General features: G+C 33.4%; 7 protein-coding genes across 7 annotated transcripts; 2 read left to right on the plus strand and 5 right to left on the minus strand.

Moving 5' to 3' along the window:
- Positions 1 to 18: 18 nt before the first annotated feature.
- PPL_03693 (CCCH-type zinc finger-containing protein) lies at positions 19 to 1,365 on the minus strand (the record flags this gene model as incomplete). The annotated part of the gene is made up of 3 exons (XM_020574618.1): positions 19 to 420; positions 524 to 1,069; positions 1,201 to 1,365. 3 exons carry the CDS (start codon positions 1,363 to 1,365, stop codon positions 19 to 21), a joined length of 1,113 nt encoding a protein of 370 aa, XP_020435032.1.
- Positions 1,366 to 1,789: 424 nt separating this feature from the next.
- Positions 1,790 to 3,036, minus strand: mfeB (putative peroxisomal multifunctional enzyme 2; the record flags this gene model as incomplete). Its single annotated transcript, XM_020574619.1, has 5 exons — positions 1,790 to 1,939; positions 2,023 to 2,097; positions 2,199 to 2,516; positions 2,615 to 2,887; positions 2,968 to 3,036. 5 exons carry the CDS (start codon positions 3,034 to 3,036, stop codon positions 1,790 to 1,792), a joined length of 885 nt encoding a protein of 294 aa, XP_020435033.1.
- A 346-nt stretch (positions 3,037 to 3,382) lies between these two features.
- hgd (homogentisate 1,2-dioxygenase) lies at positions 3,383 to 5,128 on the minus strand (the record flags this gene model as incomplete). The annotated part of the gene is made up of 5 exons (XM_020574620.1): positions 3,383 to 3,530; positions 3,629 to 3,918; positions 4,014 to 4,420; positions 4,512 to 4,792; positions 4,911 to 5,128. The coding sequence occupies 5 exons, from the start codon at positions 5,126 to 5,128 to the stop codon at positions 3,383 to 3,385; spliced, it is 1,344 nt and encodes a 447-aa protein (XP_020435034.1).
- Positions 5,129 to 5,879: 751 nt separating this feature from the next.
- PPL_03696 (uncharacterized protein) lies at positions 5,880 to 7,082 on the minus strand (the record flags this gene model as incomplete). The annotated part of the gene is made up of 3 exons (XM_020574621.1): positions 5,880 to 6,558; positions 6,691 to 6,821; positions 6,891 to 7,082. The coding sequence occupies 3 exons, from the start codon at positions 7,080 to 7,082 to the stop codon at positions 5,880 to 5,882; spliced, it is 1,002 nt and encodes a 333-aa protein (XP_020435035.1).
- An 821-nt stretch (positions 7,083 to 7,903) lies between these two features.
- PPL_03697 (Acetylornitine deacetylase) lies at positions 7,904 to 12,784 on the plus strand (the record flags this gene model as incomplete). Its single annotated transcript, XM_020574622.1, has 11 exons — positions 7,904 to 8,078; positions 8,166 to 8,403; positions 8,467 to 8,643; positions 8,713 to 8,842; positions 8,938 to 9,575; positions 9,622 to 9,870; positions 9,955 to 10,543; positions 11,139 to 11,905; positions 12,059 to 12,380; positions 12,483 to 12,592; positions 12,685 to 12,784. 11 exons carry the CDS (start codon positions 7,904 to 7,906, stop codon positions 12,782 to 12,784), a joined length of 3,495 nt encoding a protein of 1,164 aa, XP_020435036.1.
- Positions 12,785 to 12,841: 57 nt separating this feature from the next.
- PPL_03698 (zinc finger HIT domain-containing protein) lies at positions 12,842 to 13,342 on the minus strand (the record flags this gene model as incomplete). Its single annotated transcript, XM_020574623.1, has 1 exon — positions 12,842 to 13,342. One exon carries the CDS (start codon positions 13,340 to 13,342, stop codon positions 12,842 to 12,844), a length of 501 nt encoding a protein of 166 aa, XP_020435037.1.
- A 247-nt stretch (positions 13,343 to 13,589) lies between these two features.
- sglA (sphingosine-1-phosphate lyase) lies at positions 13,590 to 15,944 on the plus strand (the record flags this gene model as incomplete). Its single annotated transcript, XM_020574624.1, has 6 exons — positions 13,590 to 13,600; positions 13,830 to 13,885; positions 13,908 to 14,156; positions 14,286 to 14,790; positions 14,864 to 15,454; positions 15,548 to 15,944. The coding sequence occupies 6 exons, from the start codon at positions 13,590 to 13,592 to the stop codon at positions 15,942 to 15,944; spliced, it is 1,809 nt and encodes a 602-aa protein (XP_020435038.1).
- Positions 15,945 to 15,994: the final 50 nt, after the last annotated feature.

The following is a 15,994-nucleotide window of genomic DNA, read 5'->3' on the forward strand; positions in this document are numbered from 1 at the left end:
TAATTAAAATGAGATAATTTATTCATCGTCGTCCTCTTCCTCTTCACCTTGATATCCATCATCTTCATCGTCGTCTTCATCGTCTTCATCTTCATCTTCATCTTCGTCGTCGTCGTCGGAATCTGGAAGATCTTCGTCCTCACCAATAAATAGACTCTTGTCGACATTGTTTGCCAACTCTTCTTCGGGCTCTTCGTATTCTTTATCTTTAACATCGATAGCTGCTTCATCGTCAATAAACAGATCTGGATTGTAAACAAACATTTCTCTACCGCTCATCGATGTCTTTCCTGCCTTGATATCGGCAGCTCTCTTTTCCTCTGCTTCCTTAGCTGCCTTTTCTTTTTGAATACGTTTCTCTTCCTTCCACTTCAAAAATGTTTCCAATGTTACTGGAGTTGTCTTTGTCAATTTAGCTCTCTAAAAGAATTAAGTGAAAGTGAAAGACATAAACATAAAAGAAATACCATAATTAATATCTAATCTCAAATAATAACTACTATTACAAACATCAATACTTTACCTCTTCTTCAATCAATTCTTCAAGTGGAATTTGTTCGACTTCTTCTTCTTCACCCTTCTTCTTTTTCTTTTGGAGTACGTATCCGGGTGGCAGACAATGTTGGTACATACATTTATCACCACCGTTTGGACACTCCCAGAACCAACCATACTTGCTGGCTTCGATCGCCTCCAAGAAATATTTACACACGATGGTAGTCTTTAAGTTTTTGTTTTCATTTGTACGCTTGTTGTCGATGACCTTCTTGAGTTTGTCGTCGTCCCAATTCTCCATGCTGTCGACGGCCTTGTCGTCGGCGTTACGACGATCAGTGTAGATATCGATCTTGGCGTCCTTACGTGCAACCATCAAATCGTGTGCAAACTTACACTTGTTACCCTTGGTACACTGTCCTGCCTTGAAGAACTCGCAAACAATCGACTTTGGATCGACACCGAGTGGAACCTTTGCCTGAACGATAGTTGGCTTCAACAAATCGGCCATCTCCTTCTTGGCCTTCTCTGCCAACTCTTTATCCTTTTTAGCTTGATCTGTTCTATTGGCAGCCTATATATATATATATATACATATTATACATATATTATAATTAATCAACATATTTATTGAAATTTCAATAAAAATATCGTCATTATCGTTCATAACGATGAAAACGAAACGTTTAGATTTTGACTAATTACCTTCTTTTGATTAACATTATTATTTACTTGTTGTTCAACATTCTTTACGAATTGAGCAACTTTTTTACTCTTGTTTTTATTCTTCAAACCAAAAGTCTTGTCTTCGATCTTTTGTTTCTTCTCTTTTTCAAGAGATTTCTTGTTGGTTGCTCCTTTGGGTGGCATTTTTCGAAATAATGAATATTATTTAGTTCTACTACTACTCTATAAATTGTTTTTTTAATCTAATCAATAATTTAATTAAAGAAAAGATAATAAAACAATTGTTGTTGTTGCTGTTGTTGATAATAGAACTTAAACTTAAACCTTATTCAAAATTTCAAAAAAAAAAAATATATTTTTGTTATTCAATGGTGGTCGTCTGTGTTACAATCAAAAATGAGAAAAAAATTAAAAAAATTAAAAAAACTTTTGTTGGCTCAACCGAACTTCTGCTCAGCAAGCTTCGAAGATAGACTAGATGTAGATGATTGATTGATTAATCACTACAATCGAACCACACTTTCATTTCAATCTTATCTATTTCCTATTATTCTCTTTCTTACATTAAGTTCAGTTTATTTTTAAAATGTTAAATAGTTGAGAAACTTTAAAGTTTTGATGAAGCGGCTGGTTTGATTTCGGCAATGGCATTGGATAAAGTGTATCCATCTCTTTCCAAAACCTTTGATTGGAAAACAACTTGAGTATCATTTAATTTCCACATTTCAGTTTGAATAGTTTCTCCTGGGAATACATGCTGTAATCATAATAATAATGTTATCAGTTTAATTTGATCAAACTTAGAAATAGTATATTGAATTTGAACAAGGGAACACTTACCTTTGAGAATCTAACACGGATACTCTTAAATCTTTCTGGATCATTATCACAGAAATGCTCTAAAATAGCTCTGGTCTATATTGTTGTTGTTGTTGTTGTTAATTTCATGTGATTGATAAAGAGGTTAGTTTAATCTCATTTGAATTTGCTAGTTGTACAATTGAATATATATTTACAGCAACACCGAATGAGCAAAGACCATGAAGAATTGGTACTTCGAAACCACCAAGCTTACTCATCTCTGGATCGGCATGGAGTGGGTTGAGATCACCACCGGCAAGTCTGTAGATCAAAGCCTGGTCAGTTGTTGTCTTTTGAGTGTGTACAGCATCTGGTTTTCTGCTTGGAATGGCAATTGGCTTATCGGATGGTCCTCTCTCACCACCGAATCCACCGATTCCACGAATAAACAATGAGAATTGATTGAAAACAATCTCTCTACCACTATCTCTTTCTTTTGTGATTGTATCGATTACTAATAATACACCCTTACCCTACAAGACGAATGTTTATCATAAATTAATAAGTAAATAATCAGTACACTGTTTTTTTTTTTTTTTAATAGATTTGTCTTGTCTTATTTCTCGCTTACCTTATCATATAAATTATTTACTTTGGAATAGGTAACCAATGAACCTTTGGTTGGAATCTTACCTCTGACTTCGAGGTATTGTTCACCATGAAGCAACATCATTGGGTTGAAATCGGATAATCCACTGATTCCATTGATGACTTCAAGCAATACTTTGAATGGGAAGATGACACCGATCGATGGGATTGGTGTGAATCCCTCTGCATTCTCATAGACAAACTTTAAATTCTTTGTACCTGCACCAATACCCAATGAATATAAAGCTACATCTTTCTTTTGAAATTTAAATAAAATAAAATAATATAAATATTCAATTTTACTTCATATGTATCTGTTTTTTAATATAATAATACCTCTGTAAGTTCAAATTCAATCGGTGCAAATTTATGATTTAAAACCTTTTGATAATCAATATTTGACATGATGATTTATTTTATTTTTTTTTCTAAATCTAGTAATATAAAAGTGATAATAATAATGATAATATAACAACAACAACAATTGTATTGATAATAATAATCAATTAAAGAAAAATAAATCAAACACAATGAATGAAATAAGCATTAAAAAGTAAAATTGAATTGAAAAAAATTTAATTTTTCAAATCGCGTTAATCTTATCCCAAAAGGGTAATAATGATTTGATGTAAAAATGTTTTAGATATTTTGTGATAAAAATTAAATTAAAATCACAATAAATAGATATTTTTTAATTTAAATATATTTTATTTAGCAAATACTACTTCAAAAGTTTTCAATATTATTATTATTATTGTTGTTGATGATTCTTAAAGTTGTTGGCGATGTTTTGCCAGCACTTCCAATAGTCATCATCGATGAAGTTCTTATTGGCATAGTCGGAAATACCAAGAATCAATGATGACTCAAACATGAATGCCAATGCAACATCTGGAATCCTATAGTTATGATTATAACATAGTTGTTAGTTAAATTGTCTAAAAATAAGAGTGATTTGATTTTTTCAAAAAAACAAATAACAATAACAATAACTTACTTTGTTGGTTTCAATTCAGCACCAATAGCACCATTGAAAGTATCTGCATCTGGACCGTGTGGAGTCATACATGAATGAAGACTACCTCCACCTGGAAGGAAACCTTCCTTCTTGGCTTCGTAGACACCACGAATCAAACCCATAAACTCACTCATGCAGTTACGGTGATAGTATGGTGGTCTGAAGGTATTCTCTTGAACCAACCATCTTGGTGGGAAAATAACAAAATCGGCAGCTGCTACACCTGGTTCGTTAGTTGGTGCAGTCAATACTGTAAAGATAGATGGATCCTAAAATAAAAGAAAAACAAACAATAGTTAGAAAAACATAAACATATATTACTTAAAATAAAAAAAATAAAGAAAAGAGAATTCAATAAACTTACCAAATGATCAAAAGTAACTGAATTGACAGCACAGAATAAATTCAAATCGTATTTATATGGACAGTAGTTTCCATGCCATGCAACAACGTTGAATGGTGAGTGATCTTGGGTTGCGGTGAAGAGCTTACCAAGGAATTTGTTAATTTTTACATGTTGTACTTGTACATCCTCAAAGGCGGCTACTGGCGATAAAAAGTCTCTTGGATTGGCCAAACCGTTGGAACCGATTGGTCCGAGATCCGGAAGACGGAAATGTGCACCGAAAACCTCACAAATATATCCACGAGATGGACCATCAGGAACGTTGACAGAGAATGTTACACCTCTTTGAATGACACAGATCTCTCCAGAGTGTACCTCTAAAAATCCAAATTCAGTTTGAATATCTAATGTTCCTTGTTGTGGTACTTTAATTAAGTTATGTAAATTTAATATATTTATAATTTTTTTTTTGTCAGTATCTTGTATTCTTCGGGTTTGTTTCGATAATTTACATACCAATTAAAAAGTCACCATCGGAATTGTAGAATGATTTGTTTACCATGTTTTCGTTGGCAGTGTAGATGTGGATGGCAATTCCGTGACGGACCGATGCGTGTCCAGCACCGGCGATAGTAATTAAACCTTCGACGAAATCGTGCTTCTTCTCTGGAATTGGGAATGGCTTCCAACGGAGTTGATTTGGATTGACAATGGAGCAAGCAGAGTCAAGGAGTGTTGGTTTCTCGAATGGAACCAATGGTGTATGACAAACTCCTGGACGAATTCTGTATAACCATCTGTTGTTTATTATTTGATGATAATGAAATTAGATTAGCTAATGATGTTCTTCTCGACTTTTATAGAGGTAGAGGTGGATTATTTTAAGCTATCATATATTAATTATAAATTACTTACGATCTTTGTTGTTGTGCTCTTGGTACAGTGAATGCATTACCAGAGAGTTGCTCGGCGTACAGACCGTTTGCAACCCTTTGTGGAGTGTTCTGTCCGTATGGTAAACTACCCTTGACCGCTTCAGACTCGAAAGAGTTACCGAAACCACTTTGGTATTGATACTTTGATGGTCTTTGTTTGAATGGTGGTGTAGAGGAAATTGGAGGTGGAGTTGCCATCATCTTTCTTTATGATTCGTTTTTAACACACAAAAAAGCAGGTTAACAATAATCTAGTTAAAGTTTTATTACTATTACTATAATACTAATAGATAAAACAAATAAACAAACAAGTAATATTAAGTAACAAAGTAGTGCAGAGTATTATGTTGATATTTTCAAAAATGAAATTAAATAAAATAGTCAGGCAACATCCAACAATGTGTGGTGTTGTTCTGTTTTTTTTTTGTTTTAGTTTAAATAAATAATAAAAATCAATAATGACATAATTTTTATTTTTTTATCATTCCGAACAGGGGGTTTGATAAGCGAAAACACCAAACACATTTTGGAAATTTCAGTTGTTTGTTTTGTTTTTTTTTGAATCTTCTAAAAAAGGAATTCAATTCGATGGAACTCCTTGGTTTGGTCAACCAATCGATTGTTTCTGAATAATTATTACCAATGTTTTTATTTTTTTATTTTTATTTTTAGCATCCACAAGTTTATACGCTATCGTGTTTTATTCAATCAATATCATTTTACTTGAAAAGAAAAAGAAAAAAACAACAAAAAGGTTAATCTAGATTAAATTGTTTGGTTTGGTAGATGATCTTTTTCTTTTTGTCATAGACATAAATACACAAAGATAGGTAAAAAAAAAAATCAAAAAAAAAAAAAACAAAACTAATTTTAAAAGTAAAAAGCTTAAACTTTCTTTTTTTTGTTTGTTTTTTTTCTTTTCTTTTCTTTTCTTTTTTTTTTTTTTGATTTATTGTTTATCAACTGGAAGGTTGTTTGGTGCGTTGTTAGTGTTATTAACATTTGCACTTGGGTTGGAAACATTTACATTGTTGTTCAACGAATAATAATATGGAATTGGATAGTAATATTGTTGTTGTTGTTGCATTGGTGGTTGTTGTTGTTGTTGTTGTTGTTGTGATTGATTGTTTGATTGTGAATCACTGTTGTTGATGATAGCATTGTTGTTTACTTGTTGACCATATGGTTGTGGTTGTTGCATTATTTGGTAGTGAATTTGATATGGTACAGCGGATGGATAGTAGTTTGGATGCATCATGTTGTTGTGAACGTTGTGTGGGTTCTGTGGATTCTGTGGATTCTGTGGATTCTGTGGGTAGTAGTATCCAATTGGTGGTGGTGATTGAATCAATGGTGTGGTCTTGTTAGCGGTGTTACCAACGACAGTAGTAGTGGTGGTAGCAGTGGTTGGAGTAGCAGTGGCTGGAGTGGAAGTCTTGGTAATGATGGTCTTGTAGTTGAATCTCTTGATCATTGAACCGAAAGATGGGTCAGCAGCCTTTTGCTTCTTGATTTGCTTGATGTAACGGATGTAATATCTGATACAGATCGAGTAGTAGACAACGACGACACAGACAACGGCGGCATGGATAATTCCACCGGTCAAGTCGTAGTAAGTCCAAGCCAAACTGATAATGATGTTAACAGTGACAAGATAGAAGTACACAAGGATAGATAATACCAAATGCTAATAACCAAAAGTTAAAATTAAAGTAATAAAAAGAAATTTAATATTAGTAAAGATGATATTTTGTTCAAACACAATTGTAAAACTTACGGTAGTCAAGAGGGCGACATTACCACTCAAGAGTGAAACAAGACCGAAACCGGCAATGAAGAATCCAATGAAAGTAATCCATGTGAATATTTTCCAGAAGAAAATAAATGTAGCCTATTTATATATTAAAAGTTAAAAAAAAATTAAATATAAAAAAAAGTAAAAAGGTAAAGAAAAACTTACAACTTGGATGAGCAATAAAGTAAAGATTAAAAATCTTGGAAGTTTGAAAGATGGAGCCTTCTCAGTTGGTTTCACTGTTTGTACGACAGTGGTTGTTGTTGTGGTAGTAGAACCATCACCAACAATCATTGGTGTGGTTTCTTCAGAAGAGATAATATTCTCTTCTAAAATGGCATAATCAGATGCACCCATTGTTTAATTAATTGTATATGTTGAATTTAGTGTTTAATTGTAAAAAAATAAAATTGCAATCAGTCTTGATAAGCTTGATCAAAAATTTTGTTCCCAGAAATATGAAAAAAAAAAATAAATTAAATTAAATTTTTGTTTGTTTTTTTTTGGTCAAGCTCTCTAAAACCAAAGAATAGCAAGGTTGCAAAACAAAGATTTAATTTGATTTTTTTTTTTTTTGTATCAAAAAAAAATATTTCTTTTTAACAATTCGAATTTAGAAGAAGTTCAGAAATAATCTTTAACCAAAAAATAAATAATTGAACTTTCAAAATTAATTTAAAAATAAGCTTTATATTCCTTTAAAATCATTTCATAAGATTTAGTTTGTTTAAAAATAGAATTTGTAAAACATATAAATATCTATTTGTTGTTCTCATATGTCGAATGGTCGCGAACTCTTTAAACCCGAAATTAATGACGCCAAGATATTAAATTGTTTAATTGCTTAAGTAATAAATTTATCTTACAAATTTGGTCCAATATTTATATCTTTGTATTGAAGGTATCAAAAAATTTGCCCATTTTTTATTTTATTTTGGTCCAAAAAAAAAAATATCTTTATATCCTTTAATAATTGAAGAGATTTACTATAAAATTTTATTTTATTATCAATTATTACGAATCAACATCGTAAAAAAAACAAAGTTTTACAACATAATACTATCTCCACAATTGTGGTACCAAAATCAATGGGAATGAATCTATCAATGGTATTTAACCGTCGTTCACAGTGTTGATTGTACTCATTTCAAATTTACACACTTTTCGAAAGATAAAAGATGATGGCTATATTATATAAATATCAAATATTATTTGTATCTCTTTTATTATTGGCTGTTGTAGGTACTACCAATTCAATAAAGATCAATATTGATAACAATATTAAATTGGATACTGTAAATGGATATCAAGTCGGTGTTGGTATCTATGATGTTACTGGTCCCGCTGCTGAAAGTAATTATCTATTCTTTTTTTTTCGACTACGAACGTAAAAAAGACAATAAACTAATTAATTTATTGTTACCGCAATATAAATTCAAGCTGGTATGATGGGTTACGCTGTACCACAACAAGTAACAGAGGGATTACATTTCCGTTTGAGAGCAAGAGCCTTTGCTTTTATGGACTCTAATGGTAGTCGTGCTGTTTACGTCAGCGTCGATGCATGTATGATATTCCAAGCTGTAAAACTTCAAGTAGTTCAAATGTTGACCGATCACTTTGGACCAATGATTTACAATGAAGATAATGTACTTTTATCTGGTATTCATACTCATAGGTAAATATCTATTAATAACCAACACTTTCTGATTCCGATATTAATAGAGTTTTTTTCAAATAGTGGACCAGCAGGATATTCGAAATATGCACTTTATGGTATTACAGCACTTGGTTTCTACCAAGAGAACTTTGACGTAATTTGTAATGGAATTTTCCAAGCTATTTTGATGGCTCATAATGATCTCCAGCCAGGATCAATCTCTGTCACTCAATCAACTTTGTATAATTCAAATATTAAGTAAGTATTAAACTTTTTTATTTAATATTAAAACTAGTTTAGTTAATTATCAATTTAAAATGATTAAAGTCGTTCACCAAATGCATACTTAAATAACCCTCTCGAAGAAAGACTTAAATATCAAGATGATGTCGATAAAAATATTACTGTTCTAAAGATTGAAGATGCAGCTGGTTCTCCAATAGGTGCAATCACATTCGTAAGTTCAAAAACATTTTCCAGATCTGTTATTCCGAATTACAGTTATAACTAAACCTTTGTATTTCTTATTTTCTTTTTATTAAATTTAAATAGTTTGCAGTACATTGTGTTAGTATGAACAATACTAATCATTTAATCAGTGGTGATAATAAAGGTTATGCTTCATATATGTTTGAAAAGTATATGAATGGTAATAATACTTTGCCTGGCTTTGGTGGCTTTGTTGCTGCCTTTGGACAATCGAATGAAGGAGACGTGAGTCCAAACGTGAATGGTCCATTGTGCCGTGATGGTTCTCCTTGTGCTCCAGACTCAACATGTAACGGAAAGAACGAGGGTTGTTACGCCGAAGGTCCAGGCAAAGATATGTTCGATAGTACAAAGATTATTGGTTCCAATCAATTCGAAAAAGCATTGGAAATGTTCCAATCCACCAATCAAATGCCAATCAGTATGGCGGGTATCAACTATCGTCATTCATGGTTGCCAATTACCAACATCACAGTGTATCCACCGTTTACACCAACCGCTACACCAGCCACCACATGTAGAGCTGCCATGGGATATTCTTTTGCCGCAGGTACCACCGATGGTCCAGGAGCATTTGATTTCACACAAAACGATAATTCCTCTACCAATCCATTCTGGAATTTCATCTCCAAATTCATTGCCGATCCAACCGAAGAACAAAAAGAATGTCAATCACCAAAGCCAATTCTATTGGATGTAGGGTAAGTTTTAATGAGAAATATTATAAATTTCACAACATATCAATAGTTTAACTGCTAATTTACTAATGTTAACTTTTCTTTTCAAATCAATTAGACAAACAAAACCAATTCCATGGCAACCAGATATTGTACCAATTCAAATCATTACTATTGGTAATATTGTTTTATGTGCAGTTCCAGGAGAATTTACAACTATGTCAGGTAGAAGATTACGTGAACAAATTGCTGGAATTATTGGAAATTCTCTTGGTGCCGATCCAATTGTTTTGGTTGCCGGTCTATCTAACACATACAGGTAATATTCATTTAAATATTTTTATTATACATATCTTTCACAATAACTAACTTAACTATCATTTGTTTTCAAAAAAAAAAACAGTGGTTATATTGCAACCTATGAGGAGTATCAAGTTCAAAGATTCGAAGCTGCAGCTACAGCTTACGGACCACACACACTTGGCGCTTACCAACAAGAGTTTGGAAAGTTGGCACAATCGATCGTCGACAAGACACTAGTGCCACCAGGACCACCTCCAAGAAATATGACTGGACATACCTTCTTCTTCCTCCCGCCAGTCATCTATGACGATGCTCCAGGTGGACGTTTCGGTGCTGTCTATCAAGACGTCGAGTCAACCTACCAAATCGGTCAGAATGCACCCGTCCAAGTGGTATTCTACGGTGCCAATCTCAGAAATAACTTTATGACTCAGAGCAGCTTCTTGACCGTCGACTATGAAGAGCAACCTGGCAAGTGGACAACAGTACTGAACGATGGTGATTGGGATACTCGTTTATACTGGAAGATGCATGATCTCTCACAAAGCTTAATCACAATCGAATGGTTCATCGGAGAGACATTCCCAGTTCAACCTGGAACCTACAGAATCACACACTCTGGTTTTGCAAAACCAAGTGCACTTTCCGACAAGAGAATTCCATACTATGGAGAATCAAGTACTTTTCAAGTAGTAGCATAAAGATAAATCTATTACTATCTTTTTTACTTCAACCTTTTTCTTTTTTTTCAACCGTCAAAGTCTATCGTCATCACATATCTTTGTGATTTTTCGTGATTTCTTTAAATATATTTAGATTTTTTTGCATTGTGAATCCGTTTAGATTTTATTGTCACATGTGAAATCTATGATGGTATTGGTGTTTATATTAAAAAAAGGATGAAAAAAACTTTTAAATACTATGATGTTCGATTTACAAGAATATCATGTTATTTATCATCACCAAGTTTTCAGTTCTACATCAGAAACAAATAGTTCTTTAGAACCATCCAAACAGGTGGGAATATAAAAATCTTTAAATAATCCTTTTTTTCCAATACCAGAGTTTTTGATCTTACAATAATCCAAATTGAAAAAAAAATCAACCAAAAAAAAAAAACAAAAAAAAAAAAATTTTTTAAAAAGGAAATTTTTAATTTTAAATTTAATTTAATTTAATTTTTTTGCATGTACAAATAAATAGTAGTAATTTTCAATCATTTTTGCATAACAAAATAATAATTTTTAATCAAATAAATAATATAATATAATATAATATATATAGTTTAAATATTTGTATTTCAAGATGAATTCAACAAATACAATGAAATTCCCAAGTAAAGAAGATATTATAGCAAGAGTAGATGCACTGCAAACGGAATCAATTGAGAAGCTAAAACAATTGGTATCGTTCGATTCGTTGTTGGGAAATGAGAATGAAGCACAGATCTATATGCACGAGATATTCAACCAGATGGGTCTCAAAGTAGATAGATTCCAGGTGGATCTCGAGAAAATCAAACATCTTCCAGGTTTCTCACCGGTCAACTGGTCGTACGACGGCAAGGAGAATGTCGTTGGTATTCATGAGCCTGATCCCGTACCCATTGAAATGAAATCGAAGGGTGCCACCGGTAAATCGTTGATTCTCAATGGACATATCGATGTGGTGCCAACCGGACGTGACGCTCTCTGGTCGAAACATCCGTTCTCACCGTACGTCAAGGACGGTCGTCTTTACGGTCGTGGCTCCGGTGATATGAAAGCCGGTATAATGTCATTCGTGATGGCACTGAGAGCACTCAAGGAACTCGGATTCGTACCGGCATCGAAAGTGATCCTACAGACCGTGGTCGAAGAGGAATGCACCGGAAACGGTACACTCGCCTGTTTGGAGCGTGGTTACAAAGCCGATGGATGTATCATTCCCGAGCCATTCCCATGGATTGTCACCGGTCAGATCGGTGTAGTATGGTGCAAAGTCAACGTCCGTGGAAAACCAGCTCACACCCTTGAAATGCAAGCCGGTATCAACGCAATTGACGCCGCCATGTTTATCGTACAAGAATTAAGAGAATTAGAAAAAGTGTATAGTATTACTAATCTATAACAATTAACTAACTAATCAATTAATTAATTATTATTATTATTATTTCTAACAATATATGTATTACATCTCAATTTTAATTAATGTTATGTTTGTAGGTGGAATGAGAAATCAAAATGTCATGATCTTTTTAAGAAATTCCCACATCCTCTTAGTTTCAATCTTGGTCAGATTCAAGGTGGTGAATGGACTAGTTCAGTGCCATGTGAATGTAGCTTTGAATTGAGAGCAGGATTCTTCCCAGGTCAATCTTGTGAGAGTATACGTAAGGAGTTGACAGAGGTCATTGAAAAGGCTGCTAAATCAAAGAATATACCATTCCAAATCGAATGGAATGGATTCCAAGCTGAAGGTTCAGTAATGGATCCAAGCAGTGATTTATTACAACAATTAGCCGAAACACATAAGAATGTATTAAATGTATGTATAATTAGTTAGAATTATATTTATAATATTACTAATAATAATAATTAATAACTAATTATTATTTTTTTTATTTTCCATTATTTACAATAACAACAGAGAGAAGTAGCATATGATCCAATTCTATGTACTACCGATTGTCGTTTCTTTGATCTCTACTATGGTATTCCATCTACTTGTTTTGGTCCAGAAGCAAATGCTATTCATGGGTATGTTTTGTTATGCTATTTGTTGATTTGTGTAAGAATCTATTATTAATGTTATTATATTATTTGTTTGTTTGTTTGTTTGTTTGTTGCAGTATTGATGAAAGTGTAAGTCTTGAAAGCTATAGAGATGTTACAAGAGTTCTTGCATGTTTCATTGCTGAGTGGTGTGGATTGCAACCTGCTTCCATCTAAGTATGTGGTTGGTTATGTAATGTTGTTGATGATGATGAATCTCCATGATCTTCACATTTATGCGTCTTTAGGAATTAGTTCACCAGTCTCGTTGACGGTCAAGTTATCCAATGTACCAATGGTAGCTAGCATCTTTAAAACGAATTGATTAAACTCTGGAATGGTATCTCTGTATTTATTTAATAAAAGTATTTTCTGTGATTCATCGTCGACACTATCAATCTCCAAGATCAAACTCTTCAATTCTTTATGATCGATTGCATCTTGTATATATTTAGATTCGTCCAACAAATTGAATTGTTCTTCAGATACTTTTTTATAAAATGATACTGATGTTGTTGTCGTTGTTTCTACTTTGTTTAAACTATTATCGTTACTATTTGATTTCAAGATATTATTGTTGTTGTTGTTGTTGTTGTTATTGCTATGATTATCAGTATCTATTTTATGTTTATTGTAACAATTCAAAGAACAATATCTAATTGCTTTACATTGAGTACAACCGTATTTACTCTCTGATTGATTGCAAATCGAACACAATGACAATGATGATGACATGTTTGTGATATTATAAATGATATTATCCTACTGCAATAAGTTCTTAATTAATTTCTCTACACAAATCAGATATTTACGAGAGTTGTTGATTTATTTTATTGGGTATTTCTGAAAACAACTAAATAAGTATAATGATGATTTCTGTTTCGGAATTATGAAAATTGCAGCCGGATCTCTTATTTTTTTTGTTTTTCCATACCCCACCTGAGCAACTGACAACTACTGGTAAAAAAACAAAAACTAGTAAATGAAATTTGAGTGTGCACAAAAATCAATAAAATAAAATAAAATTTTATACACAATTATATAATATCATATATAATTTTAATTTACCAATTAATTCAACTTCACAAGTTTATAAACTAATCGAAACCATTCAATTGATAATATTATTAAATATTATTGTTTGTTTGTGCAAAGTTTAGTTTTTGTAATAACATTTAATTAAAAATTCAATCATTTAATCAATCTAAATTAAACAAAGTAGTACCCAAAAACAACAACACCACCACCACACTACTATCGTTCATCAAATTATCATTGGTAATTGTTTTCTCATTGATAGTTTATTACTTTTATACTACTACTACTTCAACTACTTCCACTACTACTTTATCAACCAATATTTTTATATTATATCTTGTAAACAAATACAATCAATTATCATTACCATTTGTAGTAAAAGATAGAATGAAAGATTTAATCGAAGCTACCAATACATATCTCGAGAGTTATCAACCATTGACCTTGGTTGCTGCAACCGCTGGTATTACCGCTGCATCCGTTGCATTAATCAAAACATTAAGTGATGGTGGTAAGTAATTTACAAATCAAATCAAATCAAATACATCTATCTACTTTTAGATTAGATTAGATTAGATTACTTTCATTAATTCATTCCATTCTTTGTTTATACTAAAATTTCTGAATTTTTTATATTTAGATTTCCAAAAGAATATACAGAAAAAGTTCTTCTCAGCAGTAAAGAATGTACCAGCTGTTAAACAAGAGATCAAAAAGCAAAGAAGTAAGGTAAAGGAAACATTGAAAAAGTCATTCAATACCGATACCACCAATCCACATTACGTATTGCCAGAGAATGGTGTCGCTCACAGCCAGATCTTGGCAGAGATGCAAAAGTTGATGGAGAAGGACGAGACCAAGTGGGGTACCTCAAAGGTCAGTGGTTGTGTATATCTAGGTGAGACCGAGCATACGGAGCTCCTCAACAAGGCATACGCTTTGTTCTCGCTCTCCAACCCATTGCATCCAGGTGTCTTCCCAAGCATCAGAAAATTCGAAACCGAAAGCATTGCAATGGTCGCCAACATGATGAACGGACATCCAAAGGTTGTCGGTGCAATGACCTCCGGTGGTACCGAGAGTATCTTCATGGCTGTCAAAGCCTATCGTGATTTCTACGCCGACAAAACTTCACATCCTGAAATGTAAGTTAGTTAATCATTCATTTCCAATCAATTCAAAATGATGTACTAATTAACAATCTGATGAACTGAACAGTGTTGTTCCAGTCACTATTCACGCAGCATTTGACAAGGCATGTGGATATTTGGGTATTAAGATCGTTCATATTCCATTCGGTGACGACTATAAAGTTGATATTGCAGCTTTGAGAAAGGCAATCAATAAGAATACTATTATGATTGCCGGTTCAGCAGTGAATTTCCCACATGGTATTATCGATGACATCGAGACACTCTCAAAGATCGCACTTGAGCACGACATTGGATTGCACGTCGATGCCTGTCTCGGTGGTTTCGTCATTCCATTCGCCGAGGAACTCGGTTACGATATTCCGGTTTTCGATTTCAGATTGCAAGGTGTCACCTCGATGTCGGTAGACACTCACAAGTTTGGATATGCTGCCAAGGGTACCTCTGTCGTACTATTCGGCAAGCCAAAGTTGAGAAGATCGATGTATTTCACCGCACCAAACTGGCCAGGTGGTATCTACGCTTCGCCAACCATGCCAGGAAGCAGACCAGGTGGTTTAGTTGCCGCTTGTTGGGCTTCGTTGGTTGCTCAAGGTCACCAAGGTTTCAAATCCAAAGTCGAATCAATCATGCAAACCACCAAGATCATTCTTAAAGGGTAATGTAATAACATTGACAGTGATAAACAGTAATATGTTATCAATCTGCTGAATCTATTCTAATCCAACGTTCGTACACACAAATCAAATAGACTTAAAGAGATTGAAGGTATTCAAATTATTGGTGATCCAAAGGCAATGGTTGTCGCTTTCACCTGTGAGAATATATTCTTTTTGAATGATTTGATGTCACATAAAGGATGGCATTTGAATGCGTTGCAAAAGCCAGACAGTGTTCATATCTGTGTCACTGCCAAGCACATTGGAATGGGAGAGACCTTTGTACAGGATGTTCGTGATTCAATGAAGGAGTTGAAATCGATGGATAAACTCCCGACCGACGGTATGGCACCGATCTATGGTACCGCCTCGAGTGTACCCGACCGTGATCTCATCGGTGTTATCCTCTCTGACTTTATCGATACTCTCATCACACCAGACCAACAACAAAACAAATCATCTGCCTCACCCTCTGAAAAACAACAATAAGTAAATAAAGTTGAACCAAAAAGTAAAATAAACAATTGTATTCGAATGAT

Source organism: Heterostelium album (genome assembly GCF_000004825.1).
Source record: "Heterostelium album PN500 unplaced genomic scaffold PPL_contig8, whole genome shotgun sequence".
NCBI lineage: Eukaryota > Evosea > Eumycetozoa > Acytosteliales > Acytosteliaceae > Heterostelium > Heterostelium album.